General features: G+C 40.1%; 1 protein-coding gene across 2 annotated transcripts in view; it reads right to left on the bottom strand.

Moving 5' to 3' along the window:
- Nucleotides 1-6,395: 6,395 nt before the first annotated feature.
- The window catches only part of lrch4 (leucine-rich repeats and calponin homology (CH) domain containing 4), a 94,258-nt gene continuing 79,324 nt past the window's right edge, over nt 6,396-21,329 (bottom strand). The window contains exons 14-18 of one of the 2 annotated variants that reach the window (XM_039822048.1): nt 15,266-15,367; nt 15,082-15,179; nt 14,547-14,684; nt 12,826-12,903; nt 6,396-6,953 (exon numbers count right to left, since the gene is read on the bottom strand). In XM_039822048.1, the coding sequence (XP_039677982.1) occupies nt 6,804-6,953; nt 12,826-12,903; nt 14,547-14,684; nt 15,082-15,179; nt 15,266-15,367 (566 nt within the window). In that variant the 3' untranslated portion in view covers nt 6,396-6,803. Of the gene's footprint in view, nt 6,954-9,206; nt 12,434-12,825; nt 12,904-14,546; nt 14,685-15,081; nt 15,180-15,265; nt 15,368-21,329 lie in introns of those variants that run through there. The other variant, XM_039822047.1, reaches the window with a different exon arrangement.

Here is a 21,329-nt window from a genome sequence, read left to right as displayed (position 1 = left end):
CAAGCACCGACCGGCATGATGTCAGAGCCCACGAGATATGCCATATCAGGAATCCATGGTGTGGCATCCTCTTTCGACCTTTTCTTCACTCTTGACTTGATCCAGCTGATTCAGGAAATGACAAACCTACACGGGAGGTGTTCAATCTCAGAGTGGAGTTATGTGGATGCTCAAGAGAGTCAAACATACATGGGACTTCACACTTGGCTGGTGTGTACTCGTCCAAAGGGGAATCCACCCATGTCCATAGTGGGAGACCAGTCTTCAGGGCCACCATGTCCCACAAACGATTTGAAATGATAAGCGCACCATGTCCCACAAACGATTTGAAATGATAAGCGCCAGTTTACAGCAAATGCAGGAGACAATGTTTTTATTCAAGCACGTCTTCAAAGACACATGAAATGCATCCTTCAAAAGATGCCTTTTTTCAGCCCTAAAATGATCATTGCTTGCTTACAGGTTCACGCAAACTCACACACACACACACACACACACACACACACACACACACACACACACACACACACACACACACACACAGAGCTCCATAATATAACTATAATTTCATGCATCGGGCAAAATGGTTGAATCTGGTGAAATACTGTAAAAATATCAAATATGACTAGTTTTCTTCCAAATGAAATGCTGATATTACAGAATGCATGGTTTTATACTGTAGAGGCAGTGAGATCAAAGGGGGGGGGAAAAAAAAAAAAATTTTCCCCCCCCCTTTTTTAAAAATTGGTAAATTAAAAAAAAAAAAAGGGATTTAAAAGGGTGAGGTTCCAAAAATAATATTGAATGTTTGGTAGTTTAGAGCAAGTTAGAAGTTGTTAAAGTGATTTATGAAAAAAAAGCAGAAAAAAAATATTATATGATGATTTAATAACAGTTTTTTGGACATGTACATTTTTGCCTCGAAGGTGTCCAAAGGGAGTATCTGGAATTATGTAAAAAATACTAATGCAATCAAATTAATTTTGTTGCTTATCTTTGACATATCCAAGCCTCTAATCCCCACCAAAGCCCCATCTAGATATAATTCATTATATGGAAAATAATATGGATAATTCATTATATTTTTGTAATACAAAATGAAATACTTCAAATACATAAACTGACATTTAGGGTTAAAATCCTGAAAATTATTGAATGTTTGGTAGTTTTGATTAGGTTACAAGTTGTTTAAGTGATTTATGAAAAAAAAGCAGAAAAGAATATTGATATATGATGATTTAATAACAGTTTTTGTGTGCGTGGACATTTTTGCCTCGAAGGTGTCGAGAGTAAGTTTCTTTAAGGAGGGCATGAGGGTTAAGATCTTTAACCAATTCGCTGTCACTATAAATGTACATAAGCATCAGTTTTGGGTCCTATTTACAAAAATCATTTATTCCCTCCGTCTACAACAGACCCATCATTTAGACAATGGGTAACTTCCGGTTGCATCAAAGATTTATATACTGAAGGTATATTTAACAGTTTCGAGAACCTCTGCAGACTGTGCAACCTCCCATAAATCCATTTTTTTAGATACTTTCAGATTCGTAATTTTGTTAAGAACAAGTTTCCACCCTTCCCTGATTTCCCCCCTACCTCGCCCTTAGACAGTCTTACTCTCAACTTTAATAAGGGATTGATTTCCAGATTGTATTCTCAGCTCGTGTCTTTGAAAGGGTATGATCTGGATGAAATTAAATCCAAATGGGAAGATGAACTGGGCATAAAAGTTGTCTGAGGCTTTTCTGGAGGGAGGCGCTCAAAAGAGTACACTCATCGTCATCCTCTGTTAGGTTAGGGCTCATACAATTTATAGTGTTTCAACAGGGTTCACTTGAACATGGAATGGTTAGCGAGAATATATCCCAGGTTAGACGCAACCTGTGCTCTTTCTCCCCAGCCAGTCTAACACACACATTTTGGTCTTGCTCCTCTCTAAATAATTTCTGGGAATTGGTTTTTAAAACTATTAGGGAGGCCCTTGGGGTGGCACTTGGCCTTGTTCTTCAATAGCTATTTTTGGATCTCCCAGTGACTCTATAACAATTACCTTGCTTATACCTCCGTAAAAGTAAATCCCCTACCCCACCATCTGCAACAGGATAGAGGATGTGATGTTCTTTTAAAAATTAGAAAAGATAACATTTTCACTTAAGGGATCTGTGGACAGATTTTATTTGAAATGGGAACCTATTTTGTCATATTTGAAAAATATGAAAGAATTACCCAGCTAACCTATTTTTCATGCATCTCTCTCTTTATACCTTTCTGTAACACTGTATTTTGTTGTTTTGACCCTTGTGTAATTTGTCTCAGAGAATGGAAAAATTATTACTATTACTATATACTACTATATATTACTTTTTATTTTTTTCAGTATGCATTTATACTGCAATAATGATACTTTTGTCATCAGTACTTTTGTTTTGACATACATGGCATGCCTTGAGATGGAATAGTGACATAATGGTTATATTCTGTCTTTGCAACCAGATGCATTGTTATTCTGTTGTATTTAAGCTGCCCAGGGAAAATATGTTTTGGGTGAGGGGGGGTCATTATAGTTAAAAACACAGGAGGAAAAAAAAAATGTAATTTTCATGGTTTCAATGTATTTTACTTTACTATTACATTATATTAAATTATTATACTATACTATATACTATACTATTATACTATACTATATTTTATATTACTTTACTCCTCAATAAAAAAAAAGAATCTCTTATAAAGAAGTTTCTATGTCAGAATCATGTAAGGTGCTCCAAATGGCTTCTTGGCAAGCTTGTTTCCAAATCTGAAATAGCTTGTCAGTCATTTCCTACCAGAAGTACTTATCAAGATGTTTTTTCGTGTCAGAATCATGTTCAAAGTGCTCTAAACAGCTGGTTGCGGCTTCTAATGTAAAGGCTGTTCTTTCACTTCAACAACTTTACAGTAGTTTCTCCCTTGAAATCTCTTGTACATGTCTCTATGTGGGAAACATGCATTTGGCCTCCAGTGAGGTTCTAATAATGTGTAAAGGCTGTTTCTGCCACTTAAAGAACTTCCCTGTAATTTCTCACCAGCAGCTCTTGTAGACTTGTCTCTATGTGTGAATGTTGCAATTTGGCCTCCATTGAGCTTCTAATCTCTTGTAGACATGTCTCTATGTGGGAACACCTTGAATCCGTACCTGCCAGGCTTGCTGGGTATGCACTGGCGGAAAGAGCATCGACCTTGTTGTCGTCGTTGTTGTTGTTGGACGTGTCATCAAAGAAGGAGAATGACAAGGACACAGGGAAAGGACTCGGAGGGAGCCGAATAAGAGTGAAGAGACGAAATGAGAACAAGAAGAAGATAAAAATGAACAAGAATAACAAAAAGAAAACGACATACACACGCGCTCCACAGGCAGAAAACTACACGCGCGTCCCATAGGGTCAGTCTGGCAACTCTCTGATTGGCTCTGATCTATTTATTGCGTGCAGAGGGAATTTGAAGGACAACCGTTTATCCTGCACTCCCACCTCGAAAGGGAACCAGCTGCTCGTCCACGGTCACATACGGGCCCGGGTTGTAGAGACGAGGCAGACACGACCACATAAAGACGCATAGACACAAACCAGTGAGAGCCATTAAAAAGAAATAAATGATTATACATTATAGTTCTGTTAATGATATGGTGCTGCAGCCTCAGAATGGGAATAGTAGCCTGTAGTTTACTTTTTCGCCCGCAGGATTGCACCTAAATGAAATTATAGGTGTAATACAATTCCAGTTTTCACCAGTAATATTATAAGTTAAAGAAATTAATACACTGTTAATTCGTACGCATTGACTCGACCAGCAATTTTCTCCCACACCAATTCTCTCTTTTTTGCAGCAGCAGCCGCTGTGTTGCTTTTTTTTTTTAACGAAATGCATGTTTCAAACCGTTCAAACTCGCTGTGTTTGTGCGCATGAGTATTTCCGCCGACCCGTTTGTTTGTGGTGTTACCATGGTGGATCGTAGAATCATGGCTCCATTCATATAGAGGCTGTGACCGCGCGTAACCCTGAGTGAACCTACTCCGAGTTGATTGAACCAACTCAAATCAGCTGTTCTGTAAATCAACTCAGACATCAGGGTTAGACTCAGAGTTTGTTAAACCTCCTACCTGGAACGGACCTTTGAAGTATTTCATTTTTTATTACAAAAAAAAACACAAAAAAATATATATTTTTTCCATATAATGGGGCTTTGGTGGGGATTAGAGGCTTGGATATGTCAAAGATAAGCAACAAAAATTTATTTGATTGCATTAGTATTTTTTATGTAGTTCCAGATACTCCCTTTGGACACCTTCGAGGCAAAAATGTACATGTCCAAAAAACCGATATTAAATCATCATATATCAATATTTCTTTCTGCTTTTTTTCATAAATCATTTAAACAACTTCGAAATTGCTCAAAACTACCAAACATGTAATCATTTTCTGGATTTTAACCCTTTAAATGCCAGTTTTAAATCTTTGAAGTTATCTTTGTAGTTTATAAAATTATGTAGTTCCAGATACTCCCTCTGACACCTTCGAGGCAAAAATGTCCCCATTGACTTCCATTATAACCACATGTTTTGATCTCACTGCCTTTACAGTATAAAACCATGCATTCTGTAATGTCAGCATTTCATTTTGTACAAAAGTGGTCATATTTAACATTTTTACAGTATTTCACCAAATTCAACCATTTTGCCCTTGTTGCTAGAATATTCTAATGACAGCTTTATCATTAATAATGGTGGAAATGATTTGTAACCTAATAAATTGAAGTTAATAAACTTGAATAAAAACATTGTCTCTTGCATTTGCTGTAAACTGGTGCTTATCATTTCAAATCGTTTGTGGGACATGGTGGCCCTGAAGATTGGTCTCTCACTATGGACATCCCACAGGCTCCGGGTGGATTCCCCTTTGGACCGGTACACACCTGACAAGTGTGAAGTCCCATCTATGTTAAAATCTCTTGAGCATCCACATCACTCCATCCTGAAATTGAACACCTCCCGTGTAGGTTTGTCATTTCCTGAATCAGCTGGATCTTGATCAAGAGTGAAGAAAAGGCTCTGGCATCATGCCTGTCGGTGCTTGAATATTGCGCAGCGTCTCAGTATTACATGGAGACCAGACTTGCCAATTCTTCACTGTCCTTCACAATGTTAGGATGGACAGGATCTTCAGTGTCCTCTCCACTTTCAGAGGAAGGGTTGGAGGCAGTCACAGAATTGGAGGACACGTGACCATTTTGTGTCAGACTCCAGAAACTTGTATCATTTCAGATGAGTCCTGCAGTTCGCTGGAAGATAATGGCTCATTCTCTTTGCTCCAGGTCTTTCTCCTTCTCTATAGCCAGGTGCATAAACACACTAATAGTTGTTTTGTTTACAGAAAATGCAGGAGACAATGTTTTTATTCAAGCACGTCTTCAAAGGCACTTGAAATGCCTCCTTCAAAAGAAGCCCTTTTTCAGACAGATTTACACAAACTCTCTCTCACATACAGAAACACACACACACACACACACATACACACACACACACACACAGAGCTCCATAATATAACTAATTTCATGCATCGGCCTACAAGGGCAAAATGGTTGAATCTGGTGAAATACTGTAAAAATGTCAAATATACTGTACATACTGTAAAGGCAGTGAGATCAAAACATGTGGTTATAATGGAAGTCAATGGGGCCATTTTTGACTCAAAGGGAGTATCTGGAACTACATAAAAAATACTAATGCAATCAAATCAGTTTTGTTGCTTATCTATATGTATCCAAGCCTCTAAATCACCAACCAAAGCCCCATCTACATATTATTCATTATATGGGAAAAATCATTTTTTGTGTTTTTTTATAAATAATGACATACTTCAAATACATAGACTGGCATTTAAAGGGTTAAAATCCTGAAAATGATTGAATGTTTGGTGGTTTTGATTAGGTTAGAAGTTGTTTAATTGATTTATGAAAAAAAAGCAGAAAAAAATATTGATATATGATGATTTAATAACACTTTTGCCACTAAGGTGTCCAAAGGGTACAAAATGAATCATTTAAGTATAAAAGACATGTAAGAGTAAAAAACACTGGATTTAAGAAATATGGCTGAAGAGAACGGTTCCTACAACATTTCATGCCATAAGCAGTAATACAGCAAAAATTATCACAAAATGAAAAAAAAAAATGACCGAGGGTTAATTCCCCCAGGTTCCAGTCTTTATGCTAAGCTAGGCTAACCAAGTTCTGGCTCCAGCTTTGTACTAGACATGATACTGATATTGAAACGTTAAATTGTTACACTTAATGAGAAATTGTTGAACTATTCCTTTAACTCAAGTAACTTAGTCTGTATATGAGACAGCAAGGCTTTGAAGTCATTTACACGTCTTTTTATTGTTATTGTCTTTCATGTATTTTAATCTTTGGACACAGTACGTCTGCTGTAAAGTCAATGTAATAAACCTTTGAAAGGCCCAGCACACAGGTGTTTTCAGTTAATGTGTCTGATTGGACCTATCAGGATTGTGGGTGTGTCTAGACTGACTGATGACATCTTCCTGAGTCTATTGTTAGCTTGTAACAGCATCTGTTAGGGCGGGACAAATGACAGCTTTATCATTAATAACTTTAACCTGAGCAGTCTAATCAGCCAGGATAAGTGAAATCACCTGTGTGGCTGTTCAGAAGCTTTAAAGCATGTAAAACAAACACTGGCCCTGAGATGGATCTCTTTGGTGTGATACTGTTAAATCTTTGCAGATACAGCTATGCTGTGCTAGCTCTGTGTTGAGCCAGCAGCCCCAAACCATTCCTGTTTGGGGAGCCGCTGGGAACCGTCGGCCAGGTCCACCAACACTTGGACAGTCTGGGCCAACCGACTCAGCCCCTCGTCCTCCATGATGAGTTGAGGGGGAAACAAGGAATCCTGGGAAGGGACGAAGACAGGAGTGAGACACATATGTATCTTTTAATGCAGAGATTAATGCAGTTAACCATAATCCTCATTAATCCACCAGAGTTTAGAACGCCAACACAAAAGGAAGGTGACGGAAATCCTCCCGAAAAGAGGGACATCCGGGGAACCACCTGGAACAATCCCCTAAATGAAACGTTGTGGATAAATAGTAGACTAGGTCCTGCATAACAGAGCTCTGTTGAACCCATCAGGTGTGGGCCGACGAGCTGAATCTAGAACTAATGATGAGGTCTGGGAACATGGTTGCTCAATGTCAGAAATAGTACAGTATAAAACATCAGATATGAAGCCATATTAAGTCCAGCTGCTGTCAGACTGATGTCTGGATCATGTGCTTACATGTTACAGCCACTGGGGTGTGTGTCAGTGTGTGTGTGTGTGTGTGTTTTTTTTTGTGGGGTCCAAAAACCGGTAGTCCAGTATACTTGTGGGGTCCCGACAGCTTTGTGGGGCCAAAATGCTGGACCCCACAACTTTAAAGGTCTGTTTGAGGGTTAAGACTTGGTTTTAGGATTAGGGATGTAATTAGGTTATGGTTAGGCATTTAGTTGTGATGGTTATGGGTTAGGGGCTAGGGAATGCATTATGTCAATGACGGGTCCCCACAAATAGTACCACAAACCTGTGTGTGTGTGATTTTTAAATTATTATCTTTGGTGGGTATCCATTGTTTATAATATATAAATAACTTTTATAATAACATATATGGCAATAAAGTTATTGTTCTGATCAATAAACTTGGGTGAATCACTGTTTGTAGCTGTACCAGGATCAGCACTATGTCTAGAGTCTCTGCCTGTGCATGGTGCAGTACAAACCTTCAGGCTGATTCTGCTTTTCTCGGACCGGCTCAACACACTCACCTCTCCAACATGGCCAGTTGGAGTTAATGATGCTAACAGTACTATTTGGAGAGCACAAAGGAGCGTTAGCAGAGGTTAAAGCACATCAGGATATCTGCACACTTCCTCACCATGCCACCTCTTTCCATCAGTTTGAACATGTTGGAAAATCACAGTAGCTCTTTGTCATATTTTCTTAACCTGTCCTGTACTGATCTGGGAGGGGATGTGCATGGGTTTCTGCCTTCCTTTCCAATTCTTTATAGAATAAGTCTGGTGTTATTCTTTATTTATTGTCAACAACTCTCATGAAAAGACTAAAACCAACAAACAATCTGTCCCAGTGGCTCCAACACCCATGCCGAGGGCCGTGGGACTATGGCGTGGCTGAGAACCGTTGCCTCCCACACACACACACACCTCACAAGAAGGGTGAAGGCAGCGGGGGTCTATGCCATTTTTTCCAATTTTTGGTTCGCCTGGTCTCCTTGTAATACACAATCAAGTTAAAGAAATAATTATTTATTTTTTCATAACAACCGGTATATCAGTATATGTATGCTTGTCACACAGACAACATACTGAAGAGGGGCTTTTAAAGAAGTTTCTCCCAATTCTTTGCAATCAGGGGAAACAGAAGTACACACTACACACACACACACACTGCACACGGCCCTCCTGCTGTATCAGCTTGTCTTTCGGCTGAGCAAGCTGCCTGTCTGACATCACTTCCTGAATTTATTGTACAAAGACACTGTTATTCCTGGCTGGGTTGAAAAGCTTCTGGAAGGCCTACCAGGCATGGAGGACCTCGTTGAAACGGGGAATTTCTCTGCTTTTGAACAACAAAAAGTAAGTCTCTGCACTGTATTGATCTGGAGATATTGAATATGACATAAGGTATATTTTGATGTCAGATATACCTCAGTCCTCAGTACAAGGTAAGAGCTCTGTGTAGCATCTTTGTTCATGTTGTGAAGTTTTGATTCCTTTGCTGACTTCAAACATGCTTTCCCTAATCTAAAACTCCAGTGAGCTTTATAGCACAGAGAAAAGGTACATTCATTGTTGGTTTTGTTCCACACATGGGCTTTGTTGACAAGAAAAACATAGAATATCACTTATCTTTTAATCTGCATTAGTTTGAAACGAAAATCTAACTACTAAAAATAATAGTTTTACAATAACTAATTTCATACTTAGGTCACGTGATGACAACAGAGCAAACTCAACATCCAGACCATGCGATGCAGTTGAACGCTCCATAAAAAGCTAGTAAGTGTACCCTGAGTTCAGCTGCAGACACCCTGAAGTTATTGGCTCAGTTAGCAGAAGCAGCAAGCAGACAAACAGCACATGGTCATAGTTCATTTTTTAATAATTTCTTTACAGCGGGGAGAAAAACTTTACATATATATTTATTTAAACAAACATTATTCTCAATAATACAAGGGTATAAAATATAAAATACAACTGTATTTGTGTGGCGCTAACATATTAAATTATGTGAATGAAATGTTGCTTATCTAGTTTCATTTATTAACTCTACATCTTCAACTGAAAGGGTATAACATTTCATATTAACAGCAGGCTGATAAGAAACGTGAGACCTGGGACGGGGCGGGGGAACGGCTTTACAGTGGACATTGTGACCTGGAGACAACAGCAGACATGTGGACTGGACAGAAATACCAGTGTGCCGTCCACCTTTTAAATAAGTTAATCAAGTTATAAAACTATGATGCAGCTTCAAAAGTGTTTCATTTAAAATAAATAAAACATTATGAAATACATTTGCATTCATATATTGTTTGAAATAGCCTTAAAGATTGGGTTTACTGCTGTAGGTGAAGCAATAGCTTGTGAATTGATTTAAGAAAATATTACTACTACCCTTACTATGAAATGTTTCATTAGGCTATTTTGTCCAGACGCACAAACCGTGCGAATGGACTGAATTAAATTGTATTACATTGCATACCGTTATTTCAAAAGTCAGTTTTATGATTTGGCATTTTTTTCCCAGGGATACTTTTATTTTCCCTGCTTCTTAAAAAAGCTCCCACAGTTAGCCTGTTAGCTAGACAATGACGATAATGTCATTTTGAAGCAATCAGAAGCTGAAAAACAAACTAGAGATAACCCACCTAGCCTGCTAACTGGCTAGGTGGGTAAATCAGCTTGGATTATTACTGGCCATCAAAGTGAAGAGCTGGTGTCAGCTGCAGCTAACTGTAACGCGTTTAGATTGGATGTTTTTCAGAGAAACACACAACTCTGTCTTCCTCTGTGGTCGCTCAAACACACAGGAGCTAGCTAATGCTGAGTCTTCACTTTGATATCTAACAGTATTATTCCTAGCTCACAAGGAACAATTTAGCTGTTCAGCTAAATGCAAGGAGAGTTAGTTGCTGTGGGTTTATTTGCAGCAACAGCTAGTTGTCGATGACATTGACACTGTTGTAGCTCTAGCTAACAGGAAGAAGCTGGCTACATTTGCTAGCACTTGTCGACTTTGCCTAAAAGAGGGATTGAAAAAGTGACATTATGAAAGTTTTATAATTTCTTATTTAATTCATTTGTATTAATGTGGTCAGTTCTTTCATAATTACTTATTTAATATTGATCTGAATCGCTGATATGGGGAAAATCTCTGTATGGTTCACCTCTGATGTTCTACAGGGAAAGAAGCTTATAAAAATGCTATTTCAGTAATTCTTACATTATTTGTTGTTCCCTATGATATGTTACATTGAAAGTTTTAGTGTCCCTGTTAAATGTAGTTTGAGGCTTTGGTAAGAGTAACTTCTATACATTATCTGAATTTGTAGCTCTTTGCACTTTGAATCCCAAAAATCTCACTATTAGCTTCTAATTCCATTCCAATGTGTGTTTAGTTAGCAACAAGCCCAAATTAGTGACGCCTCTGCTATTTCACCTCAAACAAAAATAACCAAAAACAGAACAGAATTAATAAAAAAAAAAGCCATAATTTAATAGCCTGTTTACATTTATACAAACATGAAGCTGTTCCAACACACAGTGACGACAAAAAAAAAAACTTTCCACACACCCCTCCTGCAGGGGTTTTGTACCGTTTGGACATGATGGGCAAAAGGTCAGTCAGTGTTCAGTAAGAGGCACTGTATCATCATTGGGTTCTGTAACACCCAGGATCCACAAACTAACGTGCATCTGTCTCAAGGCTAAAAGATCACATTCACAGTTCAGTCTCAGCTTACTTCAACAGCTTCTCTCTCAGCGGGAGTATGACTTCAATACTTCTCAGAGGAAGAGCTGAGCTGAAGAAACAGTCTTTCTGGCTGAGTGATGCAGAGAAATCAATCAATCCATTTAGAGTTTTCTAAGGATATCTAGATAGAACCTGTAACATCAGCATTCAAGTAAACTCCTGACATTTCTCACCGTTTCCCAATTCCATACTATACACTGAAAAGTATACACTATGTTCTTATGTTAGGAAGCTAGTGAATATGAAGGATTTGGGTTTATGATTTAGGTCTCTGCCGCCTTTTCTCTTTCACATACGTTTGACCAAACTGTGTGATCAAGTGACTGTTATCATTACAGGTCACACTAATGGCCAGAGCTGTGAAAGTGAAACCCTGAATAATACACCTTGTTACACCGTAACAATAAAGCTTGTGATCAATGGCTGGAACCCCTGAGTGTATGAGAGGGCTCAGCCACAAAGAACACTGCTCTGTTGCAACTTCACATGTTGCAACAGTGCATCAAGTGACACAGCTTTAGGTTGAACTATGTTTCCCATGCACAGGGTGCCAGCCTGCTTCTGCAGGCCCTGGTATTGTGCATGCTGACTGGGACACTTAATGGAATTGAGCCATCATTAAGGTTATCAATTTCAGCTGTGCTTTTCCTACTATGACAAGTCAAAATGTCTGCTGTGAAAAAGGTCCATACTAACAATACCATAACCCCCTCAAGTGCTCAATGTTCCCCCTCAATGTTTAGTCCTTTTTACAATGGACGAAATTAGACATTCTCCGTGAGGTATTCAGCTGTTGGTCAGCAATGATCGGGCCCTCATCTGTTCCCTGGGGGCCACAGTCTGAATGCTCCACCTACACACACACACACACACAAGTGTGCGGTGCATGAACACTGTTGTTGCTCTGTGTCCACCAGTGTTCATTGTTGTAAAGAAGGTAGGAAGGAAAGGTATAGTATTGGGATTCAGCTGAGGCTGTGGTTCCTTTGCTCCGTCCATTCATGTCTCAACCTCATCCTCCAAACATGCTGGCTGTTACAGAGTGAAGGCATTTCCCGGTCATCTGTGTGTGTGTGTGTGTGTGTGTGTGTGTGTGTGTGTGTGTCTGTGTGTCTCCTCTAGGTGAGCAGACAGCAGTAGAGGGCGTAGAGCAGGGCCATGGCTGCGCAGTAGAAGAGCAGGAAGTCTGTGGACAGCAACGAGGACGACGAGGAGTGGCGGGGGAACGGGTTCTCGGCCGTCTCCCCCCCCCCAGCAGCCAGCAGTGCCGTCACACAGCGCAGCACAGCGGGCAGCTTACACAGAAGCACATCAGAGCACACACACAGGTCCGTCTGGACAGGAGACGCAGGACAGGACACACACAGGAGGAAAACACAAGGAGTTATATTGTTCAAACTAGGAGACAAGAGAAGGACAAGACCAGTGTAGAATTACACGGAACAAAGTTAGGGTTGGACTGATATATGGGCCAAAGACTTTTATACTTTGAGGAATGTTTTCAACCAAATTGCCCATAAGTCTTTATCAGTCCAACCCTGACAGGAATAATGTAGCAACAAAACCGAGCTGAAAGCACATGGGAAACTCAATTTCTACCGACTGCTTTTTTTTCAATATTGCGTTATTTGAAAAGACCATTACATTTAGATGCATCAAAGTGAGCTAAATGTGTCTGAGTTTTGATGAAAGGACAGCAGAGGGACACTCATGAGACATGTCTTACCTCAGGGACTCCCAGCTTACGACAAGCAGCGATGAAGTTTTCCACGTTGAGTCGACACTTTGCCGGACTCAGCTTTGGCTGAAAATAAACACATTTTCATTTTGGAGTGAAATGATTGCAGAAGAAACAAAATAAATTAGGATACCATGTGGCCAGGTTAGCTCAGTTGGTAAAGCAGCCGCACATATATAGAAGTTTACTCCTCGACGCAACGGCTGCGGGTTCGACTCAGACCTGCTGCCTTTTGCTGCATATCATTCCCCCTCTCTTTCAGTTTTTCGGGCATTTTAGGCCTTTATTTCCAAATCTGTCCTATGCCCGAAAAAAGTAATCTTTAAAAAAAAAAAAAAGTGAAGTATAAGTCAGTAAAAAACCTCGCTGCTTTCATCTGCTGGTAATGCAATTCCTCCATGTTCAGCTGTTGACTTGACAAAGTGTGGTGTATTTCCGAGCGGGTGTAGCGCGTTGATGGCGTTCTATCATGCGGCTGGCGCTACCGGAAGTAATCAAACAACGACGGGGAAGAAGAAGAAGACGCCACAAAGACAGGCCTGGAGAAATGATTGGTGCTATATTATGCGTAGGTAAAGCGAAGGTAAAACGCATAACTATTCCCGTGAGGAAAACCAGGGAAAGATGCCAGCAGGCCTGGGAATTACAGAGAAATCGCCCTGACATCCCACATCTGTAAGTGAATGGAGCGTATGATAAATGAGAGGCACTGTTTAGAAAGTAGAGGGATGGTAGCTACTTATGAAAACAGCTTTATGAAAGGTAGGAACACTATGGATCCAGGGCTGGGTTTAGAGGATGAAATAAGGAAAGCTCGAGTAAATAAAGAGACAGTGGTCGCAGTGTTTCTTCATTCTGTGTATGAAAGATTGTAGCCAATCCCTCTCACCCCGGACACAAACTGTTTAAACCCTTCAGACCTGTTTCTTCCCCTCTGCAGTCAGCCTCACCAACAAGACTCCCAACTGACATGGACTCTTAACAGTGGGGTCACCATGGACGGGAGGAAAATAGATTTACATTTCTGAAAAACACCGGTTGAATTTAAAGGTTGTAATGGGATACATTAATAGCTGAGGGTTAATACCAGTAGGAGGCAGTAATAAAACATATGGGATGCCAACTGACTAAAACCCTAAAGAAGAAGAATAAGAAAAAATAGATATTCAGAAGAATAGATATTTAGAGACTCTTTTGTAGGTGTAACATCTGTTTTTTAGAGGAAATATTGCTGCAGCTCCTCTGTCTGAAACACTCTGTCTGAGCTCTTGGCCCGCCTTCCTGAAAAGCTCAGTCAGCTCTGATTGGTCAGGTGGCCCATTGTGATTGGTCAACCAAATTCAAACAAGCTGCTGGGGCAAAAGGCTGGCTTTCTCAATCAGTGACATCACTAATGGAGGAATTTCAAACAGGAATGTGGGTGGGGAGTTTCAGACAGTTGATAAAAAGTGCTGTCTGTGGGTGAGAAAGCTCAGTTTGGAGTGAAATGTGTTTTTTTTAATTTGTTATAGACTGCTGCATACACAAACAACTATATAGCACATAAAAGACGGGAAAACAAAAAAAAAAAGCATAATAGGGGCTCTTTAAACAAACAAGTGAGAAGCAGATCCTGGTTGCCGTTTAGTGTCTGGATCCTTCCCCCCAGAGGAAACGGACCAATCATTGAAAGGCAGAAAGGACAGGGTCTGGTAGTTAATCAGACTCACCACTGCTGGGGAGGGAATGTGGATGATTGACACAGAGCGTTGTCGGATCTGATTGGCCAGCTGGCAGAGGACTGTGCCATTGGATAAGGCATCGGCCAGATCCTCCGGCAGAGAGATCTTCAGCCGAGACTCCAGAGTCTGAGGACGAGTATTATGTCATAGCTTTATTCCTGTCAGCAATAAAAGGCTGCACACCACTAATAATGTTCAGCATACATGTGTAGAAACATCATACTCATTCAAACCGAAGCACCTTCAATAAACTGAGAAGAAGCTGTTACAGAATATATGTGTGATACTGTCACAGAGTGGAAAAAGGGTAGAACATTATTACAGTGATGCATTTTTATGAAATCTCATCAGAAACACTTGAGATTTAACATGGGGTGTATCTGATATACAAAGGATAATTCTTTTTTTTGGGGGGGGGGGGTGATACAGTTTACAATAAATATATCAAACTATACGTCAAATGCCACAGGCTTCCTTTTACTATTTTAAATTGTAAAGTAAAGTGTGTGCATATTGTGCTTACTTTGCGTAGCTGGGTGACATCTGCTCTCTCGTCTTTAGTAGAACGCAGCATGGTGCGAGACTCACTTCTGCCCGACTCCCCGAGAGTAAAGCCCGACCCTGACAAACACAGCATGACAGGGTTTATTGAGCCTTTCTGCTGAATGTGTAAAAGGTGTGTGTTGGGTTGTTGTGTTGTTGTGTACCTGTGGATTTGACATTGCTGCGGGACGAGGCGCGGAACAGGAAACTGTTGGGTCTCTGGGCCTGACCAGGGGGAGGGGATGTCTTCGGGGAGGACGGATCATCTGACACAAACATTCAGCTCAGTGTCACCAATCAAAGATCCACTCACATAGCACATTTTATACCACAAACTCATATGACCAGACTGAAGATATAATAGATAGATAATAGATATATATATATAAATATATATATATATATATATATATATATATATATATATACACACACACACACACACACAAGACACATATATATATATACATACGTACATATACACACATATACACACACACACACACACACACACACACACACACACACACACACACACACACACACACACACACACACACACACACACACACACACACACACACACACACACACACACGTATGTACGTATTCAGCAATGTTGTGTCTCATTTGTTATAATTAAACAAAAACAACATGGTATCAGCCTTATATATCGGCCACAGGCCTCCTTGCTCTCTAAATATCAACATCGGCCATTGAACAACCCAAATGGGTCAAACACTGGGTCACTTATGGCGTCAGCAAACAGACCATAATGAGCAGGCGGGCCAGCTGATTGCTCATTTAGGCTAAAGACACAAGCAGCAGCCTCTGTTCTTTTAGATTATATTATAATATTGTTTACATTTTTTTTTTTTTTTACATTTATTAAAACAAGATCATTGACAAAGTGTCTCACACAACATGGCACAAAAACAGATAGTATTGACATGCACTTATATACACAAAAATCAATATGCTACTACGGACACACAAGATGTGAGAGGTTACTTTCCTAATTGAAAGTGTCCAGTTCTAATTCAACACTATTCAATTGCCGTATACTGTATGACAGGCGACCACCTCATTAAATAAATGTCCATCCTGAATTGTAATTTTGCTATTATATTTTCCATACAATTGACAGCTTTGACTCTTTCGATCCACTGGTCTAGGCTGGGTGGGTGGGGTTTAAGCCTGTTCCCCGTAATAATTTTATGGGCTACTAACACCAGAGCTCTGAGCATATACAACTTGTTTTTTCCCAACCCTCTTAAATGTGTGTTCCCTAAAATTAATCTCTGTGGTTCAACTAATATGTGCAACCCCAATATCTCTCCAATTACTCTCATTACCTCCTTCCAGTATACTTAGTGTATACAGTCCCAAAAGGTGTGTGAGAAATCCCCAATTACTCCATACCCAGGACTGTTCCCACTCATCATCCAGTATAATGGTATTGGCCTCCAGTTCCCATTTATTTCTCACATCTAATGTATCATCTGTCAAATCCAAGCAAATAGTATAGATTAGATATTATTTTACTTTTGTGCTTTTGATTCTCCACTGCTTTGATCCAATACTGTTCGAAATTAGACGGTGAATTTTAAATTTTGTCCCATTCCTCCTGTGTCGTCAAATAGTGACGTATTTGAAAATACCTAAACAATTCATTAGGCGCAATTCCATATTGGTTTGAAGTTGTGAAATGATCATGATCATATGTACAATAGGTGGGGCTAACCTAACCATTATGAATATTTATACCCCAAATGAAGATGATCCTAATTTTTTTTTAAAGTAGTATCATCCATATTGGCAAAGGAAGCCAAAGGGATAATTATTCTAGGGGACTTCAATTGTATATTAAACTCAAAATTAGACAAACTTCCCGTGGTACAAAATCTAAAACAGCTAAATATATGTTGGAAGAGTTGGGCAAAATATAGTTTTAGATCTTTTTTTCCTTTTCTTTTTTAGGTGGCTGTGATGTGGTGCATACTTAGACAAACATTTTTGCGGCAATAGATCTGGGAAACTATTTGAAAATCACCAGGAATTTGTTTGCGATTGTGTGACGAATCTAGTGACAGAGGCAGCCACAACGGCAGCTGTTAGGTAAACACAACATACGGAAACCAGTTAGTTTGGAAACCAGTAGGGACATAACCACCGGCACCAAGTGCCCTCCAATCCACAAACCAAAGAGGAAAATACATCTCTTGGTTAGGATGTAATGGCATCACGAGTCTCCTCATCACGAAAACAAAAAAAGTGGGAGAGTTTAACACTCCCTCATACTCTCATTTACTCAAATAAAAAAGCAGTTTCAGGATCATCACAACGGAATAAGTCTAGATCTGTAACATCTTGATTATCATCCCGGTGTACAGTTATACTCGAATATAATAGCTTAACACCTGTGCATATTTACTGTCCTCTCTCGGTCTTACATTAGAGTCCGCAAATCCGCATCTGACAGCGACTTGTCTCCTCTTCTTCCTTTCCGTACCTCCTGCCATGACTACCTGGAGAGCTCCCGCTCCAGCTTCTCTCTCTCGCTCACCTGCACTGAAATACCCAGCTCTCCGAGAGTAGGCAGCGCCTCGATCAGCGTTGGGAATGCAGTCTTCAGGTTGATTCCTTATATACTGTCTATGGTTGATTCTCAGCTTTGCTGGGAAGCGACATTTGGCCTGGATCCCTTTTCCTTCAGCTACTTTATCACCGCACAGACCTTCGCCTTCATCATCTGCACTGCTGGCGAGTAATCCTGGTCAAAGTATATTACTTTCCCCTCAAAAGTGACTTGCTTCTGTGCCCAGGCTTGTCTTAACACAATTTCTACTCCTGTAGTCCAGAAACCTTACAATGATGGAGCGTGGCGCCGCTGAGTTGGCTGGTTTAAGCCCCAAAGATCTGTGCGCCCTCTCAATTTGTTCAAGTACGGCGGCAGCTGCAGCGTGGACTTTATGAGCCGTTTGACAAAACTCGCCATATCACCCTTCTCACTTTCTTCAGTGACCTGATAGATTCTCCAATTGTTACGGCGCATACGGTTCTGAAGGTCGTCACACAGGCTACACATTTTGCCCAACCCCAATCTGCGTACTGCAATCAGGGGCAATTGGTTTAGCTGGTGATCATTCTAAATGGTGATATTTGCATAAAATCTGTGAATATTCAACAAGGCCCTGCCTACTTTTTAAGAGCATTCTGCTCTGCCTCCGCACCTCGAGGGCCGGAGGTTCACATTTTCATGAAGTGTTTGCAAGTGAGACATATGAGAGATATATAATGGATATCGCTGAAAACATCACCAGTTTATGTGTAATACATGTCCGTTTAAGCATTATCCACACAAATACGACATACTGTATGAACAGAAAAAAATAAAACGAAACACACTAGAGAGCTAGCTGGGATTCGAACCTTGGATGTCATGGACAAAAAAGTTGACAGACTAGCTTCTACATCATCTATAGCACTACACTACGCACCGCTGAAATGCTTTTGTGATTTCTTTTTTTTTTATTAACTTTCTTTTTATTAAAATTTTTCAGTTTTTTTCAACAACAAACAAAAACAAGTAAAGAAAGAAAATATATATATACAAAACAAAATAAACAAAAAGGACCAAAGATAACGAACAAGAGAGAACAGACAGGTCAGCGCAGGCCACACATCAGTGCAAAACGGAGCAATCACTCACACAGACAATGAGCCACACTTCAGACAATACGAAGTCCACCTCTCCCAGTACTTTGTATATTGATCATCCCGCAATCTCAGGGTGAAGGTCAATTTTTCCATGCATTGTATTTCATTGACAATGGTAATCCAGTCAGTCCTTGATGGCTGATTCGTCTGCAGCCATTTCCGTGTAATGGCCTTCTTGCCCGCAGCCAAGAGCACTTTATAAAAAGGTAGTTGTCGTGGGCCATGAGTCCAGCTCGGATTTTACCCAGGTACAGTGTAGTAAAAGAAAAATCAACTTTTAAACCAAGTTCTCCAGCAAGTTCTTGCCAATATGGTTGAATAAGGGGGCAGGACCAAAATATATGAAAGTGACCTGCCTTTGCCTGTCCACATTGTCTCCAGCACTTATCCTGTCCCTGGGAACCCTGCTGTTTTTTTGCACAAAAAATCTTATTATGTTCTTCCAACAGAATTCACGCCAGGCCCTGGAGTAGGTAGTCTTAGCTTGACCCGCCCATACAGTTCTCCAGTCATCCTCAGATATCTCCAGGCCAGATTCCCTCTCCCATTTCTGCTTGACGTGAAGAATAGATTGGTTCTTGGAATTCTGTAATCTTTTATAAATTTGTGATATTAAGTGTTTACTGTCCTTAGACTTGTATGCATTGGTAAATATACTGATCAGATTGGTATCCCTATTGTCTGTTTGTCTGATTTCCTTGTTAAAGTAGTCTCTGATCTGGAAATATCTGAACCTATCCTCTCTTCCCAGTCTGTATGATTTAGAGATGTGGGTAAAAGGCTGTCCTTATCAGTTATAGTGCAGTAGGCTGTAATACCATTATGTGCCCACTGCCTGAATCGCTTATCTAGACCCGACGGTATAAACTCTGAGTCATATGCCACCCATTTCAATATTTTTGCATGCTTCTCGAGATGGAGTTTTTTACAACCACACCTTGAGGGTAACCCTGGTCCAGCAGTTTATTTTGTCCAGGTAGGGGTCATGGTGTAGGCAGTTACCTAATAAAGATTGTGCTGGTGTTTCAGATTGCATTAGTTCCAAATCTTTCCATTTAGCAGTGTAGCTTGGATTACACCAGCAAACTAGGGGTCTTAGCTGGGCAGCAATATAATAGTCCTCCACACATGGAAGGGAAAGACCACCCTCTTCTTTGGGTAATTGCAAGATCTTATATTTAATTCGGGGCCTCTTACTGTTCCAGACAAATCTTGATATCATTCTATTCCATTCCCTAAAATCCTTGAGGAATAACTCTACAAGGAGTGACTGGAATAAGTACAGAAGCCGGGGAAAGACATTCATTTTTATCGTTTCAATTCTATTAGACATGTCTAGGGGCAGTACAGTCCATCTAGAACTGTCCTGATTGACTTAATAACTGGGTCATAATTTGTCTTATATATTTTGGAGATGTCTTTTGGGATCAAGACTCCCAGATACTTAATAGCAGGGGCGTCCCATTTAAAATCAAAACTGCCCTTCAAGTCAGTATTCGGTGTGAAATTATATGAGAGTATCTGGGTCTTATGTGTATTCAATTTATACCCTGAATAGGAGCCAAACAATCTCAGAAGGGACATCAATTTAGGCGCACTTCTCTGTAAGTCAGTCAAAGTGAGCAATATATCGTCTGCAAACAGACTTATCTTGAAATCATTATCTCCAATTGGGATCCCTTTAATCTCTGAGTCCTCCCTTATTGCCTGAGCTAAGGGCTCTATGAAGAGTGCAAAGAGGGCGGGGCTCAGTGGACAGCCCTGACAACAACCTCTCTCTAGCTTGATGGGTTGAGTTAGGTGGCCGTTGATTCTTATCCTAGCAGTGGGGTTTGAATAGAGTGACCTAATACACTGAACAGATTTTTCATTAAAGCCAAAACGTTGCAGTACTAGGTAGAGGTAACCCCACCCAACTGAATCAAACGCTTTTTCTGCATCTAAACTGATCAGTGTTGCATTAATATTTCCCTTAATCACATAGTGTACCACATGGAGTGTTCGTCTAACATTATCCTGAGTTTGTCTTTCCCGGACAAACCCTGTCTGATCTGGGTCTATCATTTCAGAGACGATATTTTCTATCCTTTTGGCCATAATTGAGGCAAATAACTTGTAATCCGTATTCAAAATGGATATTGGCCTATATGAACTACATTCTCCCTTGTCCTTGTCTTCCTTAGGAATAATTGATATTACTGCCTCGCTCCATGATTGGGGCGTCTGGCCTTCCTTAAGGGTGTGGTTAAAAATCTGAGAAGAAGTGGAGTCAACTCAGGCTTGAATGTTTTGTAGCATTCACTAACAAATCTGTCTGACCCTGGCGCTTTGTCGGTCTTTAGTCGAGAAACAGCGCTACCCAGTTCAGCAGTGAGCACATTATTCTGGCATTCGCCTATTGAGGGGAGATCCAGAAATTTTAAGACCTCATTAATTATTGAGTCATCAGCTTTGTCAGGTTGAGTGTATAATTCCTTATAGTAGGTTTCAAAGGCTTGCTGAATTTCT

This window comes from Perca fluviatilis, chromosome 14, assembly GCF_010015445.1.
Source record: "Perca fluviatilis chromosome 14, GENO_Pfluv_1.0, whole genome shotgun sequence".
NCBI classification, from domain to species: Eukaryota; Metazoa; Chordata; class Actinopteri; order Perciformes; family Percidae; genus Perca; species Perca fluviatilis.
This window is presented reverse-complemented; position numbering and strand designations above follow the sequence as displayed.